Raw genomic sequence first — 13,756 nt, forward strand, 5'->3', positions numbered from 1 at the left:
ATACAGAAATCAGCTGGGCATGGTGCTGTGCGCCTGTAATCCCAGCTACTCAAGAGGCTGAGGCAGAAGAATTGCTTGAACCTGGGAGGCAGAGGTAGCAGTGAGCCGAGATCACGCCACTGCACCCCAGCCTGGGCGACAGAGCAAGACTCTGTCTCAAAAAAAAAATTTTCTCTCTTAGATAAAGGAAGTCTTCAACATACTTCTCTTGGTGACCAAGTAAAATATTTTTTTCCCTCTTATTTCTTCTGTGCAAACCTACAGATTGATTCCATGTTGTCAAATTCCTCTACTATCTCCATGCTTAAAATAAAAGTGTGCATTTGTGGGACTGATAGCTGGCTTTCTTTTCTATTCTGTTTTAAAGTTGATAAAAAAAAAATAACGGTTTTCTAGGTAACTAAAACAGGACCAGAGTAGCTGTACTGATTTAAAGAACTTGTTACTCAAAATGTAACAGAATATAAACTTTATTAGGTTGAGCATTTGCTTACTTCCTTTCCAATGAAACAAAATTTTAGCACACACATACCTGTGGAACCATTGCAACCCTCTGGTTTCTTTTAGGTGACCTTGTATTTATTTGCCTATCATCTTCATCAGAAAAAAGTCGACTTCGTTTTGAATTTCTGAAAGGCTATGATAGAAATGTTTTCATTTAATGAAAAACTGAACCCTCCCACTTTTGTTCCAAAATACAGTTCTATACTTGGAAAACTGAGCTAACTCTGGATTATCAGCAGTATGGAAGGATAAAGTATGGGCAATGCAAAGCACACAAAGCCAAATATAAATAATCTCAGATTTAGAAAGCAGTAAGAGGTATTTATGCAAGTTGCTTATGAATGAAATACCTAGCTGATAAATAAAGTAAAACTTGAACCCCAAGTCTCCTTAGTACACTGGCAGCCTTGGACAGTGATGATAGGAAAATAAGTTCTGTAAATTCCAGTTCAAATTATGTTGGTGCTTGGGTTAATACCAACTGGGTGTGTGACATGATACATCTGCTGCATAGGGTTGGGCTAGGCCAAAGATTCTAAATCACTCTAGAAGAGTAAGCCTAAATATGTATACTATTATACTAGATCTGCTGACAAAAATTGTTAACCAAATTTTCATCTTTAAATAAGAATACAAGATACGTAATGATAGATATCTGACAATTACCCACAGAACTAGAAAAATTGTTTAAGTATCAAATATACGTCATACACTTAAGGGTCTGTAGTAGGAAAAATCTTACAGTTCACCCTGGGTTCAGAGGTTTCATTAATAGAAACAGAAATAATAGCTAAGATCCACATCCTTTTCAAAGCCTTCTCCCATCACTCATGCCTATTTGGAAGAGAAACAGGTACAGAGGGCTAACAACATATGGGCAGCATCCACTCAGGTATATGAACTCTTGAAATTAAATCCACTCTGGCTGGGCACAGTGGCTCATGCCTATAATCCCAGCACCTTGGAAGACCGAGGCAGGAACATCACTTGAGCCCAGGTACCAGCCTGGGCAACATGAGACCCCAACTCTACAAAAAAATTTTAAAAATTAGCCGGACATGGTGGCACACACCTGTAGTTCCAGCTACTTGGGAGGCTGAGTGGGGAGGATCACTTGAGCCTGGAAGTTCCTGACCAGCCTGGGCGACAGAGCGAGACCTCATTTCAGAAAAAGAAAAACAAAAAGAAATTAAACCCACTCAGTCTTGATACTCTAAACATGAAGCCCTGACATCAAGTCCGTTCTACACTGCCCTCCTTCTCTGACCACAAGCAGAGAAGAGGAAGGGAATGAAGATGATGGAATTACATAGTAAGGAAAGCCCCTCACATTCACTGTGGTCAGTTGCCCAGGCTACAGTGACTGCTGCTGTCTATCCCAACTCCAGGACTGTTTCATGACAGACCCTTAAAACCTCCTGGCTACTTGGCAGAGCAGGAGAGAAAAAGAGTTCCTAAAACTGTTAGTCATGTCAATTATATGCTCATCTCTACTTCCCACTTCTAAATGCACTTACCTTTGACCTACACAAAGATTTTTTTTTTCTTTTTGGCTACGCTATACAAGATTTTGATACCTTACTACTTTGATACTTTGCAGGTAGCAAAGCCATGTAAAATTTTTTGCATATCTAATAAAAATATAAGTTGTAGTTTTTTTTTTCCTAATTAAAGAAACTATTATACAATTATTGAACAAATGCTTAATGATAACCAGATTATCACTGGCTACAGATTAATTTACCTAAATAAGATCAAATAGTGCCTAATGACACTTGAGGTTGGGAAAAAAGCTTATAAATTTTTTACTGTGCTGCAAGAATTTACACATATGACAGTAATACAGACAACTTAGCTATAATTATTCTAAAGTGTAAGAAAAACTCACTCCTTACCATTTCCACAGCAGGGCTTGTATTCCTGCCTTTCCAAACAGGTGTTTTCTGTAAAGAACTGTACTTTTCATTCCATGTGTTAGATAAGCTTCCCTCTGTAATAAATAATACTAATAAAATTTTGGCTGAGTTCCAAGGATTTCATACTATGAATACTCTTTTTAATAATAGCCATATATCTAAAATATTTACCAATATGAAAAAAATATACTGACCATAATAACTTTAGTCTACTATAAATGAAAAAGTGCTTCTTTATATTTTTCTTTCAAACGCTCTAAATAATTTGATAAAGCAATGCATCTTGAAAGTATTAAATGTCCATGCTGAAACATGTAATTCTTTTTCTTTCTTTTTGGATTTTTAATAATTTCTCCATTTCAATTTGCCAAGAATGATCTCATAATTTTTGGTACAATTCTGAAAGCACGGGAATAAAAAATGGAAAAAGCCCTTTCTAACCTTGAATTTAGAGCATTTTTTTTTTCTGTGAGACAGAGTACTTGCTCCATCACTCAGGCTGGAGTAGAGTAGCACAATCTTGGCTCACTGCTATTTCTGCCTCCTGGTTTCGAGCAGTTCTCCTGCCTCGGCCTCCTCAATAGAGGAATTACAGGTGTGTGCCATCATGCCTGGTTAATTTTTGTATTTTTAGTAGGGACAGGGTTTCTTCATGTTGGTCAGATTGGTCTGGAACTCCTGACCGCAAGTGATTCTTGCCTCAGCCTCCCAAAGTGCTGAGTTCACAGGAATGATTCACAATGCTGGGCCTGTATTTAGGGCATATTTCTAAATGTTTTCTGCTTTAATATATGAAACATTTGATATAAAAAAGAAAATTAGGCAAGGTGCAATGGCTCATGCCTATAATCCCAACACTTTGAGGCTGAGGTGGACGGATCATTTGAGGCCAGGAGTTGGAGATCAGCCTGGCCAACATGGTGAAACCCCATCTCTACAAAAAATACAAAAATTAGCCAGGCATGGTGATGCACACCTGTAGTCCCAGCTACTTAGGAGGCTGAGGCATGAAAATGGATTGATCCAGGAGCTGGAGGTTGCAGTGAGCCAGGATATTGCGCCACTGCACTCCAGCCTGAATGACAGAGGGAGACTCAGTCTCCAAAAAAAAAAGAGAGAGAGAGAGAAATGAGTTTAATATTGGGAGAAACAGAATAATGGAATACTTTTTAAGGATCACAAAAGAACAGAGAGGAGATGGAGTTGATCCTGCTAGGCAAAGAAACTGAGGCATTCTGGAAGACAAGTGGTCTTCTCAAGCAAGAAGGATTTAATTTGGTAAATCACAAATCCAAAGTACAACACAGTAGCTCTGAAGACCAAAAGTACTCATAAACCTTTGAGAATATTTAGCTTGGTTCCAAATGTATTTACCTACCAGAATCTTAAACAAGAGGTAAAATTTTAAAGAGACTATGTTAAAAGGGTTAGTCTCATGTACCTGCCAAAAGAAACAGTGAGACCAAGGAACATGTCAAACTTTTTCTTAGAATCATCCTTTTATTTTAAGGCATCATACTTAGAGAGCAATGTTTTTTGTTTGTTTGTTTGTTTCGTTTTTTGAGACAGAGTCTCACTCTGTCAACCAGGCTGGAATGCAGTGGTGCGATCTAGGCTCACAGCAACCTCTGCCTCCCAGCTTCAAGCAATTCTCCTTCCTCGGCCTCTCACGTAGCTGGGATTACAAGAGCCTGCCACCACTCCTGGCTAATTTTTGTATTTTTAGTACAGATGGGGTTTCACCATGTTAGCCAGCCTGGTCTCGAACTCCTGAGCTCAAGTAGTCCACCCACCTCAGCTTCCCAAAGTGCTGAGATTACAGGCATGAGCCACCGTGCCTGGAGAAAGGAAAATTCTTAAAAATAAACTATTATGGGCCAGGTGTGGTGGCTCACAACCGTAATTCCAGTACTTTGCAAAGCCAAGGCAGCAGGATTCCTCGAGCCTAGGAGTTCAAGACCAGCCTGGGCAACAAAGTGAAACCTCTTCTCTACAAAAATATAAAGAAAATAGCTGGGCATGGTGGCATGTGCCTGTGGTCCCAGCTACATAAGATGCTGAGGCAGGAGGATCACTTGAGCCCAGGAGATCGAGGCTGCAGTGAACCATAATCACGTCACTGCACTCTAGCCTGGATGACAGATTGAGACCCTGTCTCAAAAAATAAAGAAAAATTCTTCTGGGCACAGTGGCTCACACCTGTAATTCCAGCACTTCGGGAGGCCACGGTGGGCAGATCACTTGAGACCAGGAGTTTAAGACCAGCCTGGCCAACATGGAGAAATCCCATCTTTACTAAAAATACAAAAATTAGCTAGACATGGTGGCACATGCTTGTAATCCCAGTTAATCAGGAGGCTTAGGCACAAGAATCACTTGAACCTGGGAGGCAGAGGTTGCAGTGCGCCAAGACTGCACCATTGTACTCCAGCCTGGGCGACAGAGAGAGACGATCTCAAAAAGAAACAAACAATTATGCAAACATATAGCTCAGCACAGTTGTTTAACAAATGCCTTTAATGTAAACAATATATTTATGGAATGTTTAATTAGAGTTTTTGAATCAATAATTTCAGAAATTTTTAAAAATAATTTCTAACAACCGAGGATCAATTCTCCTATAAAAGCATATTAACTTAAGGTTATCAGTAAAAACCAAGACTGAAAAGCTATAATGAATTATAACTTAGAAGGAAAATGGAAACACTATATCCAAATTAATTTAATAAAATAGACTTCTAGCTATGGTATATCTAAAAAATGCTATACTTACCTTTTAAACTGACAAGGGCTTTTGCTGAAGAGCCTGCAATTAAAAATAAAACATATTAATAATTATTTCATTTAAAAATGAGGGAAAAAGAACTTGGTTTGGGGGCAAAAGTGATCCATTTAGTTTTAATAATGTTCAGTTTGAAGAGATGATGGAATGCGCAATTAGAAATATCTAGCAGACAATTCAAACTATAGACCAGAACTCAGATAGAGTAATGAAAGAACTGGAGACAGACATATGAGAGTCTTGCTGAAGCTGTGAAAACTGGAGACCATTCCAGAAGAAGAAAGTGAAGAAAGAGGAAGAATGGGACAGAGGTAATTTTGGATCCTCATCCAAGCATGCTGTGGTGCTGGAAGAATGGAGAAAGGGCACTGATATCTATTGAGGCAAAGACTGATGTAGTAATGGACTGGAAAAACACAATGGAAATGATTCAGGGACTGTCAGAGTAAGCAATAAGTCCCTTGAAAGTCTGGAATGCAATACTTCAAGATCTAAGCTGGAGAGAGGAATACAGAACAGCCAAGATGGGCTAGAATAAAGTTGGAGGGGTCCACTGGATAAAACAAACTTTAGTGTACATTAGAGGTCAGGTGTGATGGCTGACACCTGTAATCCCAGTGCTTTGGAAGGCCAAGGTGGGAAGGATCGTTTGAGCCCAGGAGTCCGAGACCAGCCTGGGCAACACAGGGAGACTCTGACTCTTAAAAAATTTTCAAAATTCACTGGGCATCCTCCAGTCTCAGCTACTCAAGAGGCTGATGTGGGAGGCTTGCTAGAGCCTGGGAGGTTGAGGCTGCAGTGAGCTGTGACCACGCCACTGCACTCCAGCCTGGGAGACAGAGTAAGACTCTGTCTCAAAAAAATAAAAAATACAAAATAAATTAGAATAACCAGGAAGCTCCTCATACATGCACAATCTATACTGAATCTATATTATTAATAAATAACAGGGGATTCTATTGCAGGTAACCCACCTGGAGAAACATCAGGCTACAGGTTCTGGTATGAATGAATGATAGGATCTATGGGTAGGGAAAGCAGAAGAATCAATAGAGAAAGAAGTTTTTTGAGAGCAAGAAACCAGTAAATTTAAAAATCTCAGAATTGAATGTATACATTGCAAAGTCCAAGTCATCTGAAAAATAATAATTAAGGATGATCTCAGGGGATTAAATAAAAAAGAACATGAACTAGGAACAAAAATCAGACAGGACAGATTAATCCTCCTTGCTATTTAACAAAAGCAGCCATGATTTACATCTCATATAAATGGATAATAGACTTAAAATGAGAAGCAACAGATAAAGTATGGCAGTTATGAATCACTTCATCTCAGATCCTTAAACACTATGCATCTCAGATCACTAAACCTCAACTGACTTTTTCCTCCACAGGTCAGTATAAGAGACTTGTAAAACAGACACCTATTAACATTAAAGACACTTACTTTCACCCTACTCTCTTGCCTAGATGTGAAGAATAGTTAACAGGACACCATAACAGCTTCTGTACAGCAAATGAAGCTTAATGACAAAAGGCAGTAAAGTCATGGAGAGTGAATGACATAAAATCTTGCTAAAACGTCTCAAACAATGCAACACAACTGTAAAGCAGTAATAATAGACAATGCACACATCTGTGTACCAAGAGATATATAGTGCATTTGAGAAAAAGTAGTAACCATTCACTCGATGAATATGTAGAATGCTAATGGCATGCGTCCCTGCCTGATCTAGGCAATGGGGATGACAACAGCAAGCAAAACAGTCAAACTCCCTGCTCTCATGGAATGTACATTCTAGTGAGGAGAAACAAACAAAAACAGCTATTAAGTCACGATAAGCACTATGGAAAAAATAAAGCAGAATAAAAAGAATATGCAGGGTGGGAACGGGGAGAAGGAAGGCTATTCATATATAAGGCGTTCACATTTAGCTTCTATGAAAGGTGATACTTAAGCAGAGATCTGAAGGAAGACGTATAGGCCATAAGGATATCCATTCCTGCTCCATGAAGGCAGGAATCGTATCTTGGGGATTCTGATCAATCATCTTTAACCCTTTTTCCTTTTCTTTTTTGTTTTTGAGATGGAGTCACACTCTGTCACCCAGGTTGGAGTACAGTGGCACAATCTCGTTTCACTGCAACCTCCGCTTCCCGGGTTCAAGCAATTCTCCCTGCCTCAGCCTCCCAAGTAGCTATGACTACAGGTGTGCACCACTACACACAGCTAATTCTTGTATATTTAGTAGAGACAGGGTTTCGCCATGTTGGCCAGGCTGGTCTCAAACTCCTGACTTCAGTTGATCTACCTGGCTTGGCCTCCCAAAGTGCTGGGATTACAGGTATGAGCCACTGCACCCAGCCATTTTTCCCTTTTTCTAGATGCAGGATAGCATAGTGGTTAAGAGAATAGGTTCCAGATTGAGACTAGCTATGTTTGCATCTTGGTCCTGACACTTTCTTGCATGTTACCTTAAATAAGTTACTTTGTCTCTCTGTGCTACTGTTTCTTCGTTTGTAAAATGAAGATTAAATGAGTTAATATATATAAAAGTGCATAGAACAATGCACATATTACACAGTGACTTTTGATATAATGGTGTTAGTATTATTTCTTGAGCAATCAAAAAATAATAGGTTAATGGTGGTGGGGTCCCCCCCGCCCCATCCCATCTTTTAAAAATAATAATAATAGGTTAAGAACATGGATTTTTCAGTCAGGCAAATCTGATTAAATTAGAATCTTGCTCTAACAAGGAGTGTTTATTAATCCAAAGATTCTACCCTTTTGTAGTTCATAAGCATGATGATTGGGTTTTCATAATCATGTGTGAGATGTGCCTCCCTAAAACCTTGTTAAAAGTCAGCACATTAACCATGTGGAAAAAATTTTTATTGAATGCCTACCATAAGCTCTGTTAGGGGCTAGGGTTAGTTAACCCAAGAAACAAGACAGACAAAGCCTCTGCTTGCAGGGAACTTAAATTCTAGTAGGAAGAGGCATATATATGATAAACAAGTACATAATAATTACAGCTTATGGTAAAGAAAATAAACAAGGTGATATTGATGGGGGGGAATCATTCTGCTTTAAGTACTAACTGCTTTACTTTTGAGTACAGAAGGTTTCTTTTTGAGGGGTAACATCTTAAAAAATTAGCTGTGAGAGAGCAGGAAATCAAAGCAATGAGTCTGGGCAGAAGAAACAGTAGGTTAAGTCCTGAGAAGGGAGGAGGTGTGACTGCTTGCATAGGGAAGAATGGCAAGAAAGGTCAGAGGTACGCCAGGTGTTGTGCATGGAGCTGGGAATGCAATTAGGAAAACAGAAACCCTACCTGCTCTGATGGGGCTACTAACCAAACAATCACATAAAGAAATACAAAACTGAAACTGTAATAGCTGCCACTAAGAAGTTACACGGTAGTACAAAAAAAATTTAAAGAACATGGACCCTGGCCAGGCACGGTGGCACGTGCCTGTAGTCCCAGCTACTCAGGTGGCTGAGGTGGGAGGACTGCTTGAGCCCAGGAGTTCTGGCCTGTAGTGCGCTATGCCGATCAGGTGTCCGCACTAAATTCGGCATCAATATGGTGACCTCCCAGGAGCGGGGGACCACCAGGTTGCCTAAGGAAGGGTGAACCCGCCAAGGTCGGAAACGGGGCAGGTCAAAACTCCCGTGCTGGTCAGTAGTGGGATCGAGCCTGTGAATAGCCACTGCACTCCAGGCTGGGTAACATAGCAGGACCCTGTCTCAAAAAGGAAAAAAAAAAAACAGAAACAGAAGAAGAAGGGCCCTGCCCTGGCACAGTGGCTCACACCTGTAATCCCAGCACTTTAGGAGGCCGTATGAGTTAAGATCAGGAGTTCAAGACCAGCCTGGTTCTACTAAAAGTACAAAAATTAGCCAGACTTGGTGACACATGCCTGTAATCCCAGCTACTCAGTAGGCTGGGGCAGGAGAATTGCTTGAACCCTGGAGGCGGAGGTTGCAGTGAGCCAAGACTGCACCACTGCACTCCAGCCTGGGTGACAGAGAAAGACTCCATCTTTAAAAAAATAAAGAACATGAGCCCTGCATGGTGGCTGAAGCCTGTAATCCCAGCACTTTGGAAGGTCAAGGCAGGAGGATCGCTTGAGACCAGCAACATAGGGAGACCTCGTCTCTACAAAAAATAGGAAGAAGAAGAAAAAAAAAAAAACTTAGTTGGGCATGGTGGCACATGCCTGTGGTCCCAGCTACTGGGGAGACCGAGGTTGGAGGCTCTCCTGAGCTCAGAAGATCAAGGCTGCAATGAGCCATGATCATGCCTCTGCACTAGAGCCTGCACAACAAAGGGAGATCTTGCCTCTTCAAAAAACAGATTTAAAGAAGGCATAATTTAATCAAGGATGGGAAATGGCTCTCTGAAGAAGCATAAAATGGGATCTAAAAGATAATTAGAAGTGAACTGAAAGTAAGGAGGTGCGGGGAAGAGCATTCCAGGTTGAGAAAACAGCATGTGCAAAGACCCTGGAGAAAAGGGGAGATGGGTAAGTACAGGGAATAAAAAGATCCAATTTAACCCAAAGGGATATAATGAGGGAACAAGTGGTACAAAATGAAGCTGAGAGATAGGGAGCAGCCAGACCACAAAGGGTTTTGTAGCTACTAAAGAGTTTGCAACAGGAGGATGACATATATTCATTTTGAAAGGATCCTTCTGGCCCTGTGTTTGTGGGATGGTGGCTGAATTAATGAGAGGCTAAGATGATTGATAAAGAGAAGAAATGGTGACAGTTTGGGCTACGATGATGGTAAGAAATAAGTAGAATTGATAGAGATTTATAAGGTAAAATTTACAGACTTAGTAAAGGCTTAAATATGGAAAATGAAAAAGAGGGAAGTGGCCCAGCGCAGTGGCTCACACCTGGAATCTCAACACTGGGAGGCTAAGGCGGGCAGATTACCTAAGGTCAGAAATTCAAGACCAGCCTGGCTAACATGGTGAAACCCCATCTCTACTAAAAATACAAAAATTAGCTGGGTGTGGTGGCACATGCCTATAATCCCAGCTACTCAGGAGGCTGAGGCAGGAGAACTGCTTGAACCCGGGAGGTGGAGGCTGCAGTAGCGGAGATCGAGATCGAGCCACTACACTCTCTGTCTCAAAAGGGAAAAAAAAAAGAAAGAGAGGAAGGTGCCCAAGATAATCTCTAGGTTTCTGCCCTGCCAGGTGACTGCACAATGTAACCATTCATTAATACAGGAATCACCAGAAGTATCTGTCCTGGGGTGGGAATGAGGTGGATTTTGAACCTGTGCAGTTTGAGGGGCCTTTGAAGCATCTAAGAAGAAATGTGAAATAGGCAAGACATCAAAAAAGGGAGCTCAGGAAAGATCTGGGCTGAAGATAGCCTTGATTTCCTCATATAAAATGTGAGTACTTACAACAACTGAAATGAAGATTAAATGAGCAAATACATATAATATGCTTTGCATGACATCTGGTTCTAGTAAATACTCAATAAATAGTAGCTTTCATTATTGATAATGTTGTATCAACTACTGGATAATGTATTAGCTAGCTCTCTTGACTAAATGTGGCCAAAAAACATACTTCTATTTTCAGTATCATATTGAAATCGATTTTCCTTTTCAAGACCCTGCTCCAGTTTCATTAATAATACCTGTTACTTTGTATTCAATTCCATAGAAATCAAATATTTATGGATACTTGACTTGTGGCATTGTATGACAATGAAGGAAAATCCCTGGTTTCAACAAAGCTGAAGTCTGGCTAAACAAGACATATGCTTCACAAATACACACCAATGTACCAGAGATGTCATAAAGCAATATAAGTGATTAGGTTATGTTAATTTTAGAGTGGAGCTGGAATTTGAACCCTAGTATAAATCTCAAGTTCCTACAAAGAACCACAGTAAATTGTCAATAAATGTTGGATGATATGAAGCAAATATTCCTAATGGCAATTCTAAGAAAGCCACTTGAAACTCCTCTCATTAACCAAAATAGTGGCTCTAGTGATCATGACACGAAGAGGTGATAAGACATCTTTATGATAAAGATAGCAAGGATGATGAAAAACATTTTTGGATGACAAGTGCACTGTGTTTAGTAGGTCCACACTCATTTGGGAACATTCTAAATCACAATCAATTGTATTCTACAAATAAACAATACAACTCATGGCTGGTCAACAGCTGTGCCCTATCCAATACAGTGGCCACTATCTACATGTGACTATGCAAATTAAAATTAAATAAAATTCAAAATTCAGTCCTACATCCCTCTAGCCACATGAAATGTTCCATGGCCACGTGTGGCTTGGCTACCTTATGGGATATCACAAAAGAAAACAATTCCATCATGGACAAAGTTCCTTTGGGACTTGGCACTGCTTTCTATCAAATTTAAAACACAAACACTTTTAATACAACTTTTCACCAGCTTGGCAAGTTGAATTTTTAACTTTATAACTTACTAAGAATACATGACCTCACAAAGAAAATGGAATCGGCAGTATGCTGAGTTCTCATTTTTAAAGTCCATTTGCCCAGATAGATTCAACAGTGATTGAGCCTTTCACAAATGTTTTAACTTTATAACTTATTAAGAATACATGATCTCACAAAGAAAATGAAAACGGTAGTAGTTCTCATTTTTAAAGTCCATTTGCTTTGTGCACAGACAGATTCAATAGTGATTGAGCCTTTCACAGATACGTATAAACTAAATAGTGAATGTGGATTCAGGACCTTTTTGTAACTAACATATTTGTCTTTTCACATAATTTATGCAATACTGTAAATTACAAAATCAAGTTCCATTGTCCTTAAACTATGGAACTGGTGCTTTTACTTACTCAACACAACTGAGCATACATGTCTTAGATGTCAGGGTGAGTAAACATGGTTAAGTGAGGCAATGCCCTAGGGTGGGTGTCAGGGAGGGTACTGCACATGTACGCTGTGTTGGTCACATCCATGCAAAATAAGGGTACCTTCATGGCTCTTAAGACACATACAGAAGAAAGTCTGCGGGACGGGGGCTACCTGAACACTAAGTATCCGGGCTGGATGATCTCGGGAAAGGTCCACAGCCACCTGTGGTCCCAGGGGAAGGGGCCAACCCTCTGACACGGAAACACTTCTAGGGGTGGACACACCAGTGGGGGGGCGGGGAGGACAGTGAAGATCAGAAGTGCCCGTAGAGGCAGGAGCTGTGACAGGACAACATCTGAGGCTGGGGCAAGAAGATGGGGCCGTGGACCACCCTGTGCCGAGCCCGAGCCCTCCCCCGGCCCCGGGACAGGCGAGTTACATAACCCCGGCGAGCGTCTCTCAGCGCCGGGCGAGTGGTGCAGGCGGCGAGGACTGCCCCCACGCCCGGGGGCCGCTCTAACCCCCACCTCGGCCGGGGGCCGGAGTCGGGCCAGGGGAGCAGCCACCGCCTCCGCCTGGCACAGGCTGGACTCCCGGGCTCTCAGTTTCCGGCCCTGGCGCTCACACAACCCTAGAAACCAACACACAGACACCATAACAAAGGCGGCGACGCGGCGGCAACACCGGAGTGGAAGGACTAGGGGACCACGGTGGAGTTGGCAGTCAGCCCACCTGCCCAGCGGAGGGCACGGCCGGCCGTCCCGGCCGGTGCAGCCGCGGAGCAGGCGGCGGGCTGGAAGTGGGGGTGCTTTGAGGTGCTACTCACTCTCGTCAGGCAACTGGTCGAGCTCCGCCATCTTGAACGAGCCGCGCCGCTTTTTCAAAGGCTGCCCGCCGCAGTGCATTGTGGGGCGGAGACTGTCTTTGCGAGGGAGGTTCGAATGCGGAGCTCGCTGCCCGCGGCGCCGCGCTGCGTTGCTCCCGCCGCAGCCGGCTGAGGCGGGCCCGGCTCCGCCCGCGCCTGCCGGGGGAGGAGGTGCCGCCGAGGTGGGGCCGCGCCTTTCCCCTCCGCCGCCGCTTCCAGCTGAGCGGGCGGGAGGAAGGAGGCCGCGCGGAGAGGCCCGGCGCCGGAGCGCGGGGGGAGCAGTGGCAGCGCCTGAGTCCCGCCCGGGCCCCGCGCCCATCGCGTGTTCCGCGGCCCGCGCTGCCGCTGCGGGAACTGCAGGCTGTTTGTTCCGAGTGGAGAACGGGAGGGAGGCCCCGGTAGGGGGAAAGAAGCCCTCGGTTCTGGGTCGGATTGCCCTAGGGGGCTCTATACAAAGTGAAATATTCACGGTTCCCGAAACCCGCGTTGCTCGGGCGCCTCCCTCTTCTCGAGAGCTCTGGCCGCAGCAGACCCCTGCGCTTAGTGACCTCCGGGCCCCGCGGTCCCTCGCGAGCCCGGGACGCCTCTCCCGAATGTTGAAAGCTGAGCTGCATGCAGCCGCGGAGCGAGACCTTGAGAGGTCATGAAGTTAGTCATTTAGGGCGACAGCTAAAGAACTGTTCTGCTCGGCTCTTTCATCCATTCCACACTAGATCGTGCAGTGGGCTGGGAGAGAATTAGAAAACGAATAACAGGAGGCTTCGAAAGGATACAGAAAGGAACAGTGACACTACAAGGTGA

General features: G+C 42.9%; 1 protein-coding gene and 1 non-coding gene across 2 annotated transcripts in view; one reads left to right on the plus strand and one right to left on the minus strand.

The window, feature by feature from the left end:
* The window catches only part of LIN9 (lin-9 DREAM MuvB core complex component), a 77,233-nt gene extending 64,013 nt beyond the window's left edge, over window positions 1–13,220 (minus strand). The window contains exons 1-4 of the mRNA XM_037737810.1: window positions 12,917–13,220; window positions 5,194–5,226; window positions 2,400–2,494; window positions 533–637 (exon numbers count right to left, since the gene is read on the minus strand). Coding sequence (XP_037593738.1) covers window positions 533–637; window positions 2,400–2,494; window positions 5,194–5,226; window positions 12,917–12,995 — 312 coding nt within the window. The 5' untranslated portion in view covers window positions 12,996–13,220. The remainder of the gene's footprint in view (window positions 1–532; window positions 638–2,399; window positions 2,495–5,193; window positions 5,227–12,916) is intronic.
* On the plus strand, window positions 7,988–8,090 carry LOC119470884. Its single transcript, XR_005199849.1, has one exon. It is a non-coding gene; the product is annotated as a small nucleolar RNA U13 (small nucleolar RNA).
* Window positions 13,221–13,756: the final 536 nt, after the last annotated feature.

Source organism: Cebus imitator, unplaced genomic scaffold (assembly GCF_001604975.1).
Source record: "Cebus imitator isolate Cc_AM_T3 unplaced genomic scaffold, Cebus_imitator-1.0 Scaffold42, whole genome shotgun sequence".
Classification (NCBI taxonomy): Eukaryota; Metazoa; Chordata; class Mammalia; order Primates; family Cebidae; genus Cebus; species Cebus imitator.